The sequence below is a fragment of the Terrapene carolina genome, unplaced genomic scaffold, assembly GCF_002925995.2.
Source record: "Terrapene carolina triunguis isolate 2854851 unplaced genomic scaffold, T_m_triunguis-2.0 Scaffold676, whole genome shotgun sequence".
In the NCBI taxonomy this organism is placed as follows: domain Eukaryota; kingdom Metazoa; phylum Chordata; order Testudines; family Emydidae; genus Terrapene; species Terrapene triunguis.
Genome location: NW_020665027.1, coordinates 437,671 through 454,172, shown reverse-complemented (window position 1 = coordinate 454,172; position 16,502 = coordinate 437,671). Strand labels below are relative to the sequence as shown.

Sequence of the window (16,502 nt, the reverse complement as noted above, 5' to 3'; positions counted from 1 at the left end):
AACTTCTTGAGCTAAGCCTCCCAACTTTGAGTTATAATTTTTGGTTGTGCACCCCAAGCCCAGTGCAGACAGGCGGGTGGCCTGCTGAGGTGAGTCGGGGGTGGAGGTGGCACTCCCTCCCTGGACCCCGCCATGCGGAGGTGGCTCGAGCCCCACTGGCCCCTGCCCCCCCAAAACAGAAGTCAAACTATGCCAAGGCCCCTGCCCCGAGGCCCTCCCACCCCTGCTGGGCCCTGGAGTTTTTATAGCATGTCAAGGGGGGCCTCAGAGAGAAAAAGGTTGAGAACCCCTGGCTTAGAGGGAACAACTCATCCACCTAATACCTGTTCTACTAATTAGTAGGAAAGCGTATAACCAGTGGAGGCCTCCATTGCACACATTCCAGAAAACTTCAGAAATGGCAAGTTACCCCTTTGGTCAGAAAAATCTTCGAAGGCTTCTCAGAGGCTCTCTGCTTTGTCGGAGCCAGCACGCAACATCCCAGCTCTCCCTTCCACAGAGATGCTGCAGAGGCGGAGCAGCGTGAAACATACTCTGAGCATGTGTGGCAGGTCCCGCCCTCCTTCTCAAGCGCCCGTGCCAGCTCCTGGGAACGCCACATTCATCCCAGCTCCTCTCACATACCTGCACAGAGCCACTGTGGGCGATGATTTGGTTTTTCATCTCTTCGTTCCACAAGCCTCTCTCCGTCAGATCTTTCAACAAGTGTGGATTCGCAATCTGTAGAGAGCGGAGCCCGTTAGACGTATGGGGAAGGAAAGAACTGTGTGCTCACAGAGCCCATCGCCTGCCTTATGGCAGGAATAACTCCCCCTGTAGGAGACACCCCCACCTACATGGTGCAGGTCCCCAAATAGCCACTGAACCCAATCTTACATTCTAAGGAGCTAGTCAACTGTGCTATTCCCCTGTGTCAGATTTTCCCCTTATCGACCCCTACATCTCTTCCTTCATTTAGCTCCGCCCTTTCCTGCAGTGTGACCAGTCCCCTAGCATTTGTACGTGAATTACACCTCCTGTCGATATACTTTACTAAACGCTTTACATGCAGAAACCTTTCCTCCTGACGCTTCCGTGATGAGCCCTGTGGCCTCTAAACTTTCCCTAAAGCCTAAGTGTCCTCTCCCCCCCCGCCCCACCCCCGCTTTGGCAATCAATCCTGCAGGCAACACTGAGGTCTCACGGGGCCTTCTCTAGCAGAACCAGCATTTATGGAATTTGTAATTAAGGCCCCTTTAGCATACCCCAGGGCAGTCAAGTTACCACTGTGGCTCTGTATGAACATTCTGGCTTACTCGTTTATCTTCCTCAGCATGTTTTTGCATGGGAGAGGGACATACGGGGCAAATAAATTGACTAATACAATGTGCTGCTTCTGTCTTACTGAACATTGCTGGCTGTCAAAAGCCTGCATGTTTAAAAGCCATTTACCACATTTGCCCTGGCCTCCTTACCTGAAACTCGCCTGAGAGGACCCTGCGTGTGTAGATGTTACTGGTGTAGGGTTCAATGGACTCATTGTTGCCCAAGATCTGAGCTGTAGAAGCAGTTGGCATTGGAGAAAGGAGCAGGCTGTTTCTAACGCCGTACCTAATGCAGAGAGGCGAGGACAATCAGAGGTTAAAGCTTCAGCCAACCAGAGAAAGACACCAGCACCTGCGAGATGAAGCCCACCAGAAAGCACAACCCTAAGCATAGTTTGGAAAGAGGAGAATCAGGGTTCGGCGCAAGGAACCATGTTGTACAAATAGAAAGAGCAAGCAAATTCAGCAGTGCCCTTTCTAACTCCACTTAGGCCCCCTGAATCTTCACCGCCACATCTCAACAGCCTGACCTGATACACCTCACATAGACTGAAAACACAAGCTCAGCGTTCACCTACAAGCACTCTGCAGAGACTGGGTAACGTGGAAGTGTAACTCCACCACAGCTATCCTCCTCCTCACCAGAGCTTCCCAGATGGCTCAGTCATGGGGAAGAGATCAAGGTGGACTGAAAACAAGCACTGCATGAAAATACATCCTCTTCCCCACAAACTGGTATGCAGAGGATTTCCCCAAAAGACTTGTTTTCAAGATGATCAGGAGCACCTCCAAGTAAAAGGGAAAAAGCTTCCAAAAATGTGCAGCCTTCTGACAGCCAAGTTGGGCAAACATATCTCGCCTTTCAAAAGAACAGTGGGAAAGATTTGCTGAGGGAAACCTGAAAGTTAACCCCCTGCAAGTGAATCTTAAAGCATCACAAGTCTTCACATTTGTCTCTCCATGATTCCTGGTTCCGATGTGCTCAGCTTAGATGGTTTGTTTCCCAGTCAGCCTGCAAACCCAGCCTCTGCTCCTAAAGCCAGACTGGGTTCTTTCAACCTCACACCTATGTAAATGCAGTGACCTGTAATCCACTGGAACTGAACAAACAAGTCTATTGGAAATGCATGAACCAGAAAAGCCCAGCTCACTTAGTCTCTGTTGCACGGGATCTCCAGGGCTAGTGGGAATAGAAGACGGTAAAACACGTCACTAAAAGCTGACCTGTTGAGTAAACTGGTGCCATTTCTACACAGTCTTTTTCAAAAGAAACCAGCACATTTCAGGCAATTAAAGCTGTAATCTCTATCATCATCAAAGGATGCTTGCATCTAACACAGACTGACAATACTCATTAGGGCATTTACTCACTTGGCAATCTTCTCCTTTAAAGCCTTCCAGTCCCACAGGTCAGTAGGGGTGACGTTCCACATGTCATGCTGTAGGATCTAAAAGAATAGAGGCGTGGGCTAAGTTAGACGGCGGCTCTTTGGGGTAAGGGCAGCAATTCATCTGTGTTTTGATGACCACCGTGTAAATCAATCAAACAAAAGTCACTTCAATACTCTACACTCAGCTTCAGACAGTTACGACGTGTTATTGGAATTTTGCAGCCCCCCCCCCCCCTCCACCACCACCACCATTTTCACTAGTGGATAGTGAACAGCTAGCCTAGTGATTACTCAGCCAGCCACTTTAAGTGCCCTCACACTAGCTCTGCTCTATTGGAGACCCGACGCTGTTACTTACGCCTTTGCTGACAGGGCAGCCTACGTAAGTTTCGTATGGGCCATGCTCTTTGGCGAGTTCACAGCTGGATTCCAAAGCACCGTAATAAATGGTCTCGAAGATCTGCTGGTTCAACAACTGGGCCTCAGGGCTTTCAAAGGGGTATCTCATCAGGATGAACGCATCCGCCAGACCCTGCACTCCAATGCCGATGGGACGATGGCGTTTGTTGGAGAGCTCAGCCTATGTTTGAGAGGGGAGGACAATGTAAGGTAGAAATCAGAACCACATGACCCTGACAACACATCCACTCACTCCTGCAGCCACCATCCCCTTCAGTCCACACAAAACAGCCTCTCACTTTTCCCTTCCTTGTCCATCAGTCCGGCCAGAGCAGCCTCTCTTTCATTCCCTCTACTAGTTCTTTGTCACCTGATGTTACATAGGGCCTTCAAGGGGAGGACAAGGGCCATGTCTTCCAAGAGTGACAAGTGACTTTGGGTGCCCAACTTGAGGCCCCTTAAAGGAGTGTGGTGTTCTCAGGGCGGGGGCTCAGCACTTCCTGAAAATCAGGCCCTTCCTTAGGAGTCTCCAGCTGGACACCCAAAAATCACCAGTCACTTTTGAGAAGCTTGGCCCTTGTTCTCTCCTTCAAAACCTGCAAAACTCCACTCCAGCTTAGACCTTGGCCATGGTCTCCTACTGCCCCACCCACCAAGGCAGCCAGTCTCACTCTCCCTCAACCGGCTCCACACTGCCCTATGCAGGGAATGCCCTCCCAATTCCTCTGCACTAAGCTACAACCCCCCTCCACCTCCTGAAAAAGCATGTCTGTGAAGCCCACAAAAACAGTCAGCAATAAATAAAACCAAACACCTCGCATGACTTCCTTCAGCCTTCCGGACGCACGCTTTCTACCATGCCTGTCTTCCTTACTCTGTAAGCTCTTCAGGGAAGGGACTGCCTAGGTCCTATTGTAAGCCATGCAAAGCATTCGTAGGGGAGGATCTACTCCTCTGGAATCTGCTCCAACTAAGCATCCATCACATCTGGAATTTGCCAAGCTTCAGGGTACTGTGCCAGGCTTCTGCTGAGCCAGGCTAGCGATGATGGACTGTTGCTGCAGCAGCGTAGATGGTGTTTTATTACCACAGTTCTATTTTCAGAAAACAATACTGAATAGCCAGATTCAGAACTCCAGACAATTTTATAGCATGCAATAGCAGGATACATTTTGCTTCAACCTTAATCCAGCCAGCTATAAAATAGCACCTCCTTTGTTCCCAGACTCTCCGCGTGGTCCTTTCCACCCCCACTCCAGCCCAGCTGCACCCTCCCCCATACCTCTGGCACAGGGTAGAAGTTGATGTCAATTATTTTGTTCAAGTTTCGGACTATGACTTTGGTGACCTCAGCCAACTTCTTGAAGTCGTAAGTGTGCTCCGATGTGACGTACATGTTCAGGGCTATGGAGGCCAAGTTACAAACTGCAACCTGGAACAGCAGGAGCAGAAGCGTCAGCCAACATTGGGCAATACAAGAGACTAACAGAGTCCCAGCCCCAGAGCATGTTCTCTACCCAGAGGAAATGGACACAGGGAGATGAAACACGGAGGTCAGTGCCACCAGCAGAGATGGGAGAACATCTGCCTCATCCTATGTATCCCATAGCTCAAGAGTGGCAAGTACGTAGATTGCCTGAAGACCCCCTGACCTCTGTAGGAACATAGAGAATGTTGTAATGGATCAGATCTTGAGCCCATCAAGCCCTGTTGTGATAGTGGCCAGTACCAGGCACCTCAGAAGAAAGTGGAGGAATCCCTGTAGGTTTGCTGATATCTCTCAGCACTATGAGAGTTCTGCTCACTTTATCTGCTGTAGGTCTTGCCTCTCCTTGCCTTCCAGACCCTGATCCCCAACCATTTCCTCTATCACCTTGCTCTGCCACAACATTAGAGTGGCTGATCCCAGCACCAACTGTCCTGCAAGGTGAGGGGTATGCAGGCAGATGCCAGCACCAACTGTCCTGCTAGGTCAGGGGTATGCAGGCAGCCTCTCCTTGCTCATTTTTTATACTATCCCGCCAGCCCCAGAAGGATCAAACCAACAATTCCTAGGGTAACCCGTGCTTGCACAGTGGCTAGACCACAAAGGTTTAGGAACGTGCTGGAGCCTTTAGCTCAGGCAGCAGAGGCCTAGTGGTCTCAGGTTAGACCCCCCACTGCTGACGACCCACTGGGGGCGTGGCGTTACACTGGCTATGCCCAAAACTGTGCCTGGCACTGGTTCCTTTCCTCATTCTTCCTCTACTTCACTAGGGACTCTGCTCGTTCAGTGCTCAGAGCAGCTGCTCCCCACTCAAGGGACAGAAAGCAGACAGCTAGTTGTGTAGGTCTCAGTTACGCAGCATCCTGTTTAGGGCCCCACTTTACTCCAAGACTCCAGAGGTTTCAATGATTCCCTCTTGACCGCATAGAAAACAGGATGCACAGGCTTCACCAAAGCACCAATATAATCCCCAGCCCCCCATAGTGACCATGAGCCCCACCCACCCTCACAGCAGCCATGGGCAGGTGCAAACGGAGCAGGGCACTTCGCCACTGAGCCCTTATACCCAACTCTTATAGGAAAACGAACAGCCTACGGAAAAGCCATAGACACACACGATCGCTTCCTAAATTCAACATGCCATGTAGTTTCCCTAACTGTCTGTCTTGAAGATCCCCTGGCCATAACTCCCAGAACCTCAAGAGTGGGGGGGAGGGGGAGAATAGGTCAAACGGAAGAACCCATAAAGACAACACTTGAAGATAGATTTGTATTCTGAATGTCCGAGCCTGGCACAAGCACAGCTTCCCCATCGGAGCTGGAGTAAATCCCATGTTCCTACCCACCTCGTCTTTGCTGGTGTACTCCACTATTTCTGTGCACAGGTTGCTGCACTTGATGGTCCCCAGGTTCTGCTGGTTGCTTTTCCTATTACAAGAGTCCTTGTACAGCATGTAAGGGGTCCCGGTCTCGGTCTGAGACTCTATGATGGCATACCAGAGCTGCTGGGCCTTCACCACCTTGCGGACACGGCCCTGCTTCTCATAACTGCAAGACAAAGCAAGCGCTCCTTTAATGCTCATTTCCCTGGGCTCAACAGAGAGCTAGTGAAAGGGACCGGGGGGGGAATTCCCTAGTACAATGACGCCTTCACTGGGTGGCCAGATCCTTTTATTTGTGGTCCAAGCCAGATCTGAACTGGCCAGGCAGATGACTTAGGGGCAGGATGCTGGGTCTGCTCCCACTCACAAGGGGCATGAAGCTGATCAGTGCACTCTCTCCTGCATGGCAGGCAACAAATGAGGCTAGTTCAACCTGAAGCCACCAATCCCCTTACTGAGATTTCTGCCTGTTTGTCTTTATTAAAGAGAGATCATCATTCAGGCTTGTCCCCATCTTGGGCAGAATTTCAATGTGGATCAGGAGACATCCCCTCTCTCCATCCTTATTAATAACCCCATGAACAGAAGTCATAGGGACATGTTAGGACAGCACTGGGCTCCAAATTCCCAGATACGGACAGGGCCACCCATATAAAGAGGGATGGAAACTCAATGAGTGGGAGATGTAAATAGCCAACTCTGCTCAGAATTCTGTCCATTCTTCATACCTCTCATACAGTTTCTCAAACTCCTCTCCCCAAACCTCGTCTAGGCCAGGACACTCATTTGGACACATCAAGGACCAGTCCTATGAAGGAGAGGAAAAAGATACATAGAATCTTTTAGAATCATAGAATATCAGGCTTGGAAGGGACCTCAGGAGATCATCTAGTCCAACCCCCTGCTCAAAGCAGGACCAATCCCCCAGACAGATTTTTACCCCAGTTCCCTAAATGGCCCCCTCAAGGATTGAATTTACAACCTTGGATTTAGCAGGCCAACGCTCAAACCGCTGAGCTATCCCTCCCCGCATATATATCCCATCTCCATCAACAGAATGGAAGTCTGCTATCCCGGGATAACCAGTGAACACTTCCTGACCTACACATAGTATTGATGCGAACACCTCCCGAAACATGGGGCTAACCCTGCAATTTCAGGGAAGGGGAAGGGTTATGCAAACTAGCAGGAGTTAAAACTATTCAGGTAACTGGTTTTAGATAAACCTAAGCCTCCGCTTGAAGGATAATATTCAGCCCTTAATGACTGCTTACTCCTCAACACAGAACCCACTTTGAAGCATATGTGCACAGGCACAAGGGGGGCTGTTTATTGAGGAAAGTTCGATGTTTCACTTACTGCAGCTTTTCAGCATTTAAAACACATTTCCAGAGGTCAAAAATTAATCTGAGAACAAGAAGGTGAGTGAACAGTGCTCTGAGGCCGAGCGAAGACGTGATGTGGTATAATCAGTGCCCTGCAGCTCACCCAAAGCGCTCTGTAGATTATCTGCATAGTTAAGCTGCTCTGCAGCAGTTGTTTTAGGTAGTTCTTTTGCTGGTAGCAAGACAGCCCGACAGCACACCTCAAATTCTATCCCAGGGTTGTGCTGCAGACTCTGGAATAATGCTATTGCTCTATAAACCGACCCTGTCTTGCACCAACACATCTCACCTGGTTAGTCTCTACCCGTTTCATGAAGAGATCGGGAATCCAGAGGGCAAAGAAGAGGTCCCTGGCTCGCTGTTCCTCCTTCCCGGTGTTCTTCTTCAGGTCAAGAAACTCAAAAATGTCCAAGTGCCATGGCTCAAGGTAGATGGCAAAGGCCCCAGGTCTCTGTCAGACAAAACACGGCCAAGATCAGAACCAGACACGCAGGGGAAACGCATGGGAGTACGAGTGATAATCACATTGCTGCTGTGTAAACACGGACACCAGCTGTGCACAATTAGATCCTACACGGTTTGGGGCCCAGATAATTTCCCCCATTGTTAGAAGGAGCTTGTCTTTCTGAAGTCCCATCAAGGCAGATACACCAGGTGCTGAGTCACACTCGCTCTCACTTCCTCAGACTGAGTTCTCTGGGGCTGGCCACCTGGTGTTTCAGTCAAAAGGAACAAGCATCTGAAATTTCTTCAACTCTGGTGCTCAACAAGAGCTGGGCACGTGAAAGGCTTCCTTGCCTGGTCAAGCTTTCTACTGACTTCTGGATGATTTGTGGAGTGCTTCATTTTTTGCAGGATTCTTTCCGGACAATTTTAGATTGAAATTCAACGTAAGGCACTCCAGGAGCTACGTATAAACGAGTGGAAGAGGCTGACTTTACTGGTGTGGGTATTTTACAGAAACAGAACTTGTAGCCTCCCAGTAAGAGTTGTGGGGGCAACAACAATTAGTTTTGAGACAGCTGGACAAATTTATGAGTGTAACTGTATGATGTGGTTGCTTGTGATGGTGTGGGGCAGATCTCAGCAGTTCTGGGGCTCGCTTCTAGTTTATGTATTATGCTCCTAAAAGCTCACACTCCAGGGTTTCAGCTAGCCACCTGCAGGATCAGGAAGGGATTTCCCCTCTTCCCCCCGCACCCCCCAACTGTATTCTGGGAGGGTTTTTTATCTCCTTCCTCTGAAGCATGAGGGATGGCCACAGATGGAGATGGGACACTGGACAGGTTGGGCCAGGGCTGAGGTGGCAACGAGCATGCTCTCTCTCTTAGGTGCTTGGCTGGCTGGTTCTTGCTCGCATGCTCGGAGTCTAAGTGATCGACATATGGGGAGAAATTCCTCTCTCACCCACAAGTCAGATTGGCCGTGACCTTGTGGGGGGTTTGCCTTCCTCTGCAGTGTGTGGATACGAGTCACCTGCCAGGATAATCTGGGTATATCTCAGTTAATCATTTCACTACCACGGCACGGGCCTCATGCCCTGGTGCACCTCAGTCCCCCCTGTTCTCTGCCTGTGGTACATACTAGCTGAATCTAACCATGGGTTGCAATACTTCGGTCTCATTTTGGTTGTTGGGTTTAGTGTGAGGGCACTGGGTGAGGGTGGTGGCCTGGGATATACAGTGGTGGGCCCTTCCTGCCTTAAACGCTAGGACACTCCTTTCAGAGGATAGGTAGTGAAAGGTACACTTGCACGGTGCAGTTCGTAATGAAGGGGGATGGGAACAGGATACTGCTTTTTAGTACATGCCATGTAGAGCCACTACTCCAGTTCATCAGTGCTAATCGTCAATCTTTCCACAGCCCACTGCTGGCTTATTAAGACATTCAATTAAAGTTTCCATCGCCACCTTCCTTCCTGGTTGGAAGATGACATACCTTATTACCACCTTGATCCACATAGCGGGCGGTGTTGTTGTAGACTCTCAGCATTGGGACAAGCCCATTGGAATTTCCATTTGTCTGCAAAGACACATGAAAACCATCAACCTCTGGAAGCTGGTTGGTTTGTGAGGCTGCTCTTAGACAGACTGCCAATGAGACACAGCAAACATCAAGGCCCTTACAATGAAAGCCATTTCTTGCCCACTGCAGATAGAAGCTGGCTATGAGAGAACTAATTTTTTAAATACAACATGGAAGTAGCACTCGCTGTCAGCTAACAGGGGCTCTAATAAGCATCTGTTTGTACAAGCCACACTTTGAATGTGCTTTGCTTTAAATTTGTGTTAAAATACTCAAAAGCATTATTTGGAAACTTGCAAGAGGTGTTATTGCTCATGCATAACATGGAGAAATCCAGCAGTTTATGAGTCCTGAGGTATCTGCTCCCATATCTTACTTCTTTACAAATGAATAACTAATTGTCTGATGAAACACTGACTTTTCTTTCTGAACATACCTCAGTCTGAAACCAAAGCACTGTAATAGGAACGCTATGTTATCTGGCTTCATACCCTAAAAAGAAGGTGCAAGCTACTGGGTTAGAGGTACCTCCCTGACACGTGAAGGTATAAATCAGCATGGTGCGCCATTTACTCACTTACCCCAGCAATGTAGCTGCCAGTGGCTCGGATACAGCTCACAGCAACACCAATTCCACCGGCAGATTTGGAGATCAGCGCACAATGCTTTAGCGTGTCATAGATTCCCTCAATGCTGTCATCCTTCATACACAGCAGGAAACAGCTGAATGGAAACAAACGGGAGTTGACCTCAGACAATTCAAAATCAAAGCGAACAATACCACAGAAGGCATGCAGAAACCTGCCGAGGATTCTCTGGCATCATTAACGCTTTAGGGATCAGGTAAGTGAAGCAAAGAATATGAAGCAATTTGCAGAGCATTGTAAGGCTCTCACTTTTTAAAGAAGCTCACATGCGCAGCTGAGCTTAATTATTGTGGTTTTTTAAAAGCTAATTTCTTTAACCTAAGTTATAAGTGTAACAGATACTAAAACATATTTTAAAAATCAAACTATTTCTTACCATTTATTTTTGTGTTTTTAGCATCTCAGCTTGGACAATGAATAGTTAATAGCCATGATTAATTTTGTTTCTAGTTAATATTACTTTTAGGTTCTCATGCACTTCAGGAGAGGGGAAGTGTTTAAACAATTTTTAGGAATTAAAAAGATACTTATGAAATCACTTCTATTGGCCTTAGGCTTTTGTAGATTTTTTTCTTTAAATATAAAAAAAATATACCTCTACTCCGATATAACGCTGTCCTCGGGAGCCAAAAAATCTTACCGCGTTATCAGTGAAACTGCGTTATATCGAACTTGCTTTGATCCGCCAGAGCGTGCAGCCCCGCCCCCGTAGCGCTGCTTTACCGCGTTATATCCGAATTCGTGTTATATCGGGTAGCGTTATATCGGGGTAGAGGTGTATATGCATTTTGGGCCATATCTGACAAATTACAGATAATTTTAATTAAGGGTCACCAAAGTGCAGCTGCCCATTTTAAAAGTTGTCACAGGACATTTCATTTGAACAGAAACCACCTCCTGCCCAGCACCCTCCTCTGCACATAGTGTGAGCCAAGCCTGGCACCCTGCGGTACCTGGACAGCTGAGGTCGGTTGGTGCCAGCATTGAAGAGAGTGGGAGATGCATGGGTAAACCACTTCTCAGATAGGAGGTTGTAGGTTTCTATCGCAGCATCAATGTCATTTTTGTGGATTCCCACCGATACCCTCATCAGCATGTGTTGGGGGCGTTCGGCAACTAGACACCAGAAGGGAGAGAACAGGAACATAAGCATTCCATTTAGAGTCAGTTTTGACAGACACGGATCGTGCAAAAAAAGAGGGACTAAAATATGCCACTGAAGAAGCCTGAATGGTCAGAATTCTAGGCCCCAAATTTTTTACCTATACTGAAGTGGTTAGAATCAGAGGCTAACCATTTTCAGGATTCTAGGTACATTATAATAAAATAAATAATAATAATCTCTCACTATTATGGATGCCCATGAAATTTCAGACACGAGGTGACAACAGTTGAAACTGATGGTGTTCTAGCCATGCCAACTTCAGCTCTATTACAAATACCCAAACACCGAGATTGCAAATGGACTCTCGCACCGCAATTCCTAAAATGTGGTATCAGCCTGCTGGAGATGAACACATTCTGGGTGTCCTGGTGCATGAGTGGTCTCTGTGCCAATAGAATCCACGTGCTGGATGCATGAAGTGCCCCACGCAGCCATTACTTAAAACAAAACACCCAACTAAACTCAATGCGGCACTGTAACTAATAATTGCTTTTAGTACAACTGAAAGCCTTCCCGCAGCTATGGCAAAGAGATGCTTATGTCTTACTAAAAGATGTTTGAGGAGGGAGTGTTTGTGGGTGGAGGGGGACCGCACAAGATGTGGACAAGCAAATTACAAATATGCTGTACCCTCTTGGAAAATAATGGACACTGAAAATTGTGAAGGAAGCTACCTAGCCCCATTTAGACCCTGGCAGAGAATACATCCAACAGGAACAGTCCGTTCTTACCTTTTGAATTGATTTTCAGCAGATAGGAGCGCTCTAGAGTCTTTAAAGAAAGAAAAGCATCTCAGTTATCAGTCGCTCAGATTCCAGTTTAAAAACTGTAGCGATTAATGCACAATGCTGTGGGACCAAAAACCCAACTCTCAAGCAGCTTGGCTCTCCCAGTACCAGGTTTCCTATACAAGCTCAGTTCTCTGCTCTTCTTCAACCTTATTACTGATATAGCATCCAAGGTGGGCTAGATGCTATCCAGTCATACGTCAGCATGGTCCCTGCCCTGAGGAGTCCGCACTCTACGCAGACACAGTACAGATAAAGGAGTGAATGCATAGTGAGGTTTAGTACTTGCCTTCGATCCATGGTTTTGGTAGAGGCTGGCGGGGGGGGAGAGAGAGAAGAGAATACTATTTCCCTCAATACACTTCCTAATACTGTCAGCATTAATTATGTTTCATACCTAAGGACTAACCTAAGTGCCTAAGGACTAACCAACATCAGAGCCTCATTGTGCTGGGCACTGAAGAAACATGTAGTAGACAGTCGCTGCGCCAGAGCTTACAATCTAAGAGACAAGGGTTGGGGAAGTGTGTATAACAAAGAGTAGACAATGCAATGGTGGCAATCATGTTAGTTCCACAAGATTGGATGGGGAGAGGAGGGGAGCTGAAATAGGTTAGCGAGGCGGGCGGGGATAAAGTAAATGGGAAAACAAGTGAAGGAAGAGGAGGAAGGTTAAGAGGGGCAGGTGTGGAGACAGGCTGAGGTGAAGACACTGGGGAGGGTGGGAAAGGGAGCTGGAGCAAACAGCAATCAGCACAGGAGACAGAACGTCTAATCAGAAGTGTAGAAAATACTGACGGCGTCATCCATGTCTCTGCTTATGCCGCTGCTCTACCAGCTTGAGTCTCTGGCTGGCTCCTCCCTGAAGTTTCTTTTCCTTAAGTCCACATAGCTGAAGGAGGGGGATGCCATAGGGATCCCAGTGCTGGGGGTGGGGGGCGTCTCCCCTGCCCAGTTCTGAACTGGGGGGCTGATTTTGTTAGAGCTTCAAGGAGGGCAGAGCTAGGGTTTAAGTGGCCAATCCCATGAAGTGCCGAGCACCCTCAGCTCCTATGGACTTCAGTGGGCATCTCACAGGGTTGGACCCTAAACGGCTCCCTGAAGAAGTGTGTTTTAAGGGTGGATATGGAGGAGAAAACAGAGGCAACGCAGACTGGCTGTGGGAGGAGGGTCTGTACAGCAGCATGGAAGAATGCACAGAGATGAATGGGAGGACACGCAGGGGACAGATGTGTAGCTTGTCTGAATAGTGGGGGAAAGCTTTTATCAGGAATACGAAGACCTGATGTGTTTGGATTCAGTTACTCCTTGAGGAATAGCGTGTGCAAAGCAGAATCTGGCAGAGCGTCCAGTGCCTCTGCTGCAGGGAACTTACAGCCCAAATGCTACAGTGGAACACACCTTTGCCCAGGCCTTGTAATACAGCAACCCAGGTCAAAGTGGCTGCAGCCTCACACTGGGAAATTCTGCAGACAATCAGGCCAGAGTATTTAGCTTCCACATCACCCACTTTTCTTCTATGGAGAGAAGCTATTTGGCATGTAGACTTCAGAGTCATTACAAACAGAGGTGCTGGGCTTCAACTGGCCCAGGGCTCTCATACACATTCATCCCTTCTTCCTGCTTTCTCCTTCAGTAGTTTCAGTTTATGCTGGGCCTGTGTCCTGTTCCTAATCCCCAACTAACACAAACTAAAGCAGTCAAGCATGCAAGTCCACCACAATGGTGCAGAAGCTGTGCAGAGGGCTAAACACATGAGCATATACTGCAATGCTGAGTGACTGTGGAGAGCCCCATTGCACACGATCCCAACCAAATCAGGTGGCTTTATTAGTCACAGCACAAGAGTGTGCTCCCCTGCAACATTTTCCACCACCATTCCCTCCAGCCCCAAGGCCAACTAACCATACACTCAAAGGATTTAAAGGTGCATTAATGGATGTCTTGAGGCTGTCAAAAATAGCACTTGTGCTAGATAAAAATGGCACCGTGAAGCTTTCAGAAAACAGTGGCATACGACTCAGGCACCACAGACAAAGCAAGGCTGAGAAATCATAGAGGAAGGAACACATGGCTCATTCAATTTGGCCACTGTTTTTTGGAAGCCACCTTCACTACTACAGTCTCTTTCTGCAGCAATGAAAACGATTTGGGTTTTTTTCCTTAGGTTGTTAAGGCTTTGAAAAAAAACTAAATCTTCACTCTCACAAGAAACCTGGTCTTTACCTTAAAGCCAAAGTAGTTGTAGGAGAAGTCTCTATCGTAGATGATGGCGGAGTTCAGGCGCTGGGGATGAAACAATTCAGAGACAGGTTAAGCGCTTAGACTGTGGAAACCATCTACCCTAACATTAGACCCACACAGCTTCACATTACCAAAACAACAGTGCTTATTGTTCAGTGCCTCTGGTTTTCATGCTTCTGGCCTCAACATGACTCCATAGCTACAGGCACCAGGCAGAAAACCAGCGTATGCAAGGCTTTCTTGGCAAATGCAGCTGGCATCCTATGCTAAGTATTAATGAAAATTCCACTAAGGGCAACATCCTGGCTTCTGGCCCTGCTCACCCATACACCTGCATTCTAGTTAGACCTCACACAGGAAAATTCAGAACAAAATATCATACTCAGGTTGCAACCTAAAGGAGACAGATAACAAACCTCATCTCTCTCCTTGAAAGACTGTTCTCTATTCAATAAATGAGGAGATTCTGTTATTTTATTAAGTTAAGAACCACTCTTTGTCCAACTACCAAATGGGCCTCAGACACTCTAATCTCACAGTGCTGGGGGCCATATAAGATCAGGGATAGATGTCCTTCATATAACAGCATCAGAAGTATCCTTCAGTGGTCAGAATTCCAAATGTTGTTGTCCAAAATGGAGCAGTCACCGTCTGTGTTAGTATTTACATCAGCGCATGATTGTTTTTTGGTCCTACAACCAACATGGTTTACTTTCGTATTTAGAAGTTTAAAATATCACAGAACATAGTTTGCTGGATCTTAGAAACATCAGATCCCATGAAGTGCTACATACATCTTTGTTAGCCAAGACAATGTCTAGCGTTTCCTTGGCGATCATTGGAGAGTGTCTGCCATTATGAGGGTTTACATAGTTGTACAAATCTTCCATGACATCTACAAAGGAAATGGAAAGAAGAGTCAAAGAAAAACCATTCACAGACTTTTATTTACACAGTCTGAAAACTATAATTACAGACATTGAACATGCCTGGACCACCGCACTTCTCCCAAACCTAGCCCACACGAAGTGTCTTCAAAATATACACGTTTGTTCTTCTACCTGTCCAATGGCAGGGAATATCTACTACTCAGAAGCCCCAGAATAATTTGCTTTTATGAAAGAAATTCTAGGAATACAAAGTGTCCAGTGGTAGTCAGACAGATGCTAAATAAGCCTAGTCCATATAAAGTTTACCGAATGGGTCTTGGCTAAAAGTAACTTAAATTTTAATTTATTCTCTTCTCATCCTTACACAGCTGTTTCTATTTTAGGATGAGAAGAGAGGCAGTGAGGACATCCAGGTTTTAACAGTGAAGTGCTCCAGTAGAAACTATTCATTGGAACATTTCTAACAAGAAAGGTAACTAAGCTTTCTCTATAATGTGGGCAATACTACATAATCAAACTCTCTCAGTGTATGTGCAGTGTGCCCAGCCATTCGATAGCATCATCATCCGCCAGGTGACGAGCTGGTGGAATTAAACGTCTCAGATACACAGGCTCAACACTTAATCACTCCTGTTTAAGAACAAGTTTACCATAGTCATATCCTCTAATGCTCCAAGCTCTCCACTGGCTCCCTCCTCAACAAGGGAGCACAGGTTGTTACTCAAGTGCCCACGGACACACTCACCACTGAACACTTTCTTGGTTTCTTTGTGCAAGTTGGAGACGGCGATCCTTGCTGCTAGGATGGCATAGTCGGGGTGCTTGGTAGTGAGGGTTGCGGCTGTCTCAGCAGCCAGTGTATCCAGTTCCACAGTTGTGACACCACTGTACAGACCCTGGATCACCTTCATGGTGATCTGTGCCTGGGGAAATCAGAATTCTGCACGTTAGCTACCTGTGTTTCAGGGACAAAACCATCCTTACAGCAAAAGTCTAGAACAGGGGCGGGCAAACATTTTGGCCTGAGGGCCGCATCAGGTTTCGTAAATTGTATGGAGGGCCGGTTAGGGGAGGGGGTCATTGCCTGGCCCCCACCTCCTATCTGCCCCCCTCCCCTGGGACTCCTGCCCCATCCAACCCCCCCTGTTCCCTGACGGTCCCTCTGGGAGCCCTGCCCCATCCACACACACCCGCTCCCTGTCCCCTGACTGCCCCCAGACCACTGCCACCCCATCCAACCCCTCCTCTCATTCCTGACTGACCCCCCCAGGACCTCTGCCCCCATTCAACCCCCTGTTCCCCTCCCCACACCCCCGCCCCCAACCACCACCCCGAACTCCCCTGCCCTCTATCCAACGCCCCCTACTCCCTGCCCCCTTACCGCGCTGCCTGGAGC

General features: G+C 47.9%; 1 protein-coding gene across 1 annotated transcript in view; it reads right to left on the bottom strand.

The window, feature by feature from the left end:
* Positions 1-16,023, bottom strand: part of RRM1 (ribonucleotide reductase catalytic subunit M1) — a 19,564-nt gene extending 3,541 nt beyond the window's left edge. The window contains exons 1-15 of the mRNA XM_026659786.1: positions 15,852-16,023; positions 15,011-15,111; positions 14,199-14,258; positions 11,916-11,955; positions 10,973-11,135; positions 9,954-10,095; positions 9,286-9,369; positions 7,637-7,798; positions 6,691-6,770; positions 5,927-6,128; positions 4,377-4,526; positions 3,054-3,275; positions 2,676-2,752; positions 1,455-1,590; positions 625-720 (exon numbers count right to left, since the gene is read on the bottom strand). Of these exons, the coding sequence (XP_026515571.1) occupies positions 625-720; positions 1,455-1,590; positions 2,676-2,752; positions 3,054-3,275; positions 4,377-4,526; positions 5,927-6,128; positions 6,691-6,770; positions 7,637-7,798; positions 9,286-9,369; positions 9,954-10,095; positions 10,973-11,135; positions 11,916-11,955; positions 14,199-14,258; positions 15,011-15,111; positions 15,852-16,017 (1,881 nt within the window). The 5' untranslated portion in view covers positions 16,018-16,023. The remainder of the gene's footprint in view (positions 1-624; positions 721-1,454; positions 1,591-2,675; positions 2,753-3,053; positions 3,276-4,376; positions 4,527-5,926; positions 6,129-6,690; positions 6,771-7,636; positions 7,799-9,285; positions 9,370-9,953; positions 10,096-10,972; positions 11,136-11,915; positions 11,956-14,198; positions 14,259-15,010; positions 15,112-15,851) is intronic.
* Positions 16,024-16,502: the final 479 nt, after the last annotated feature.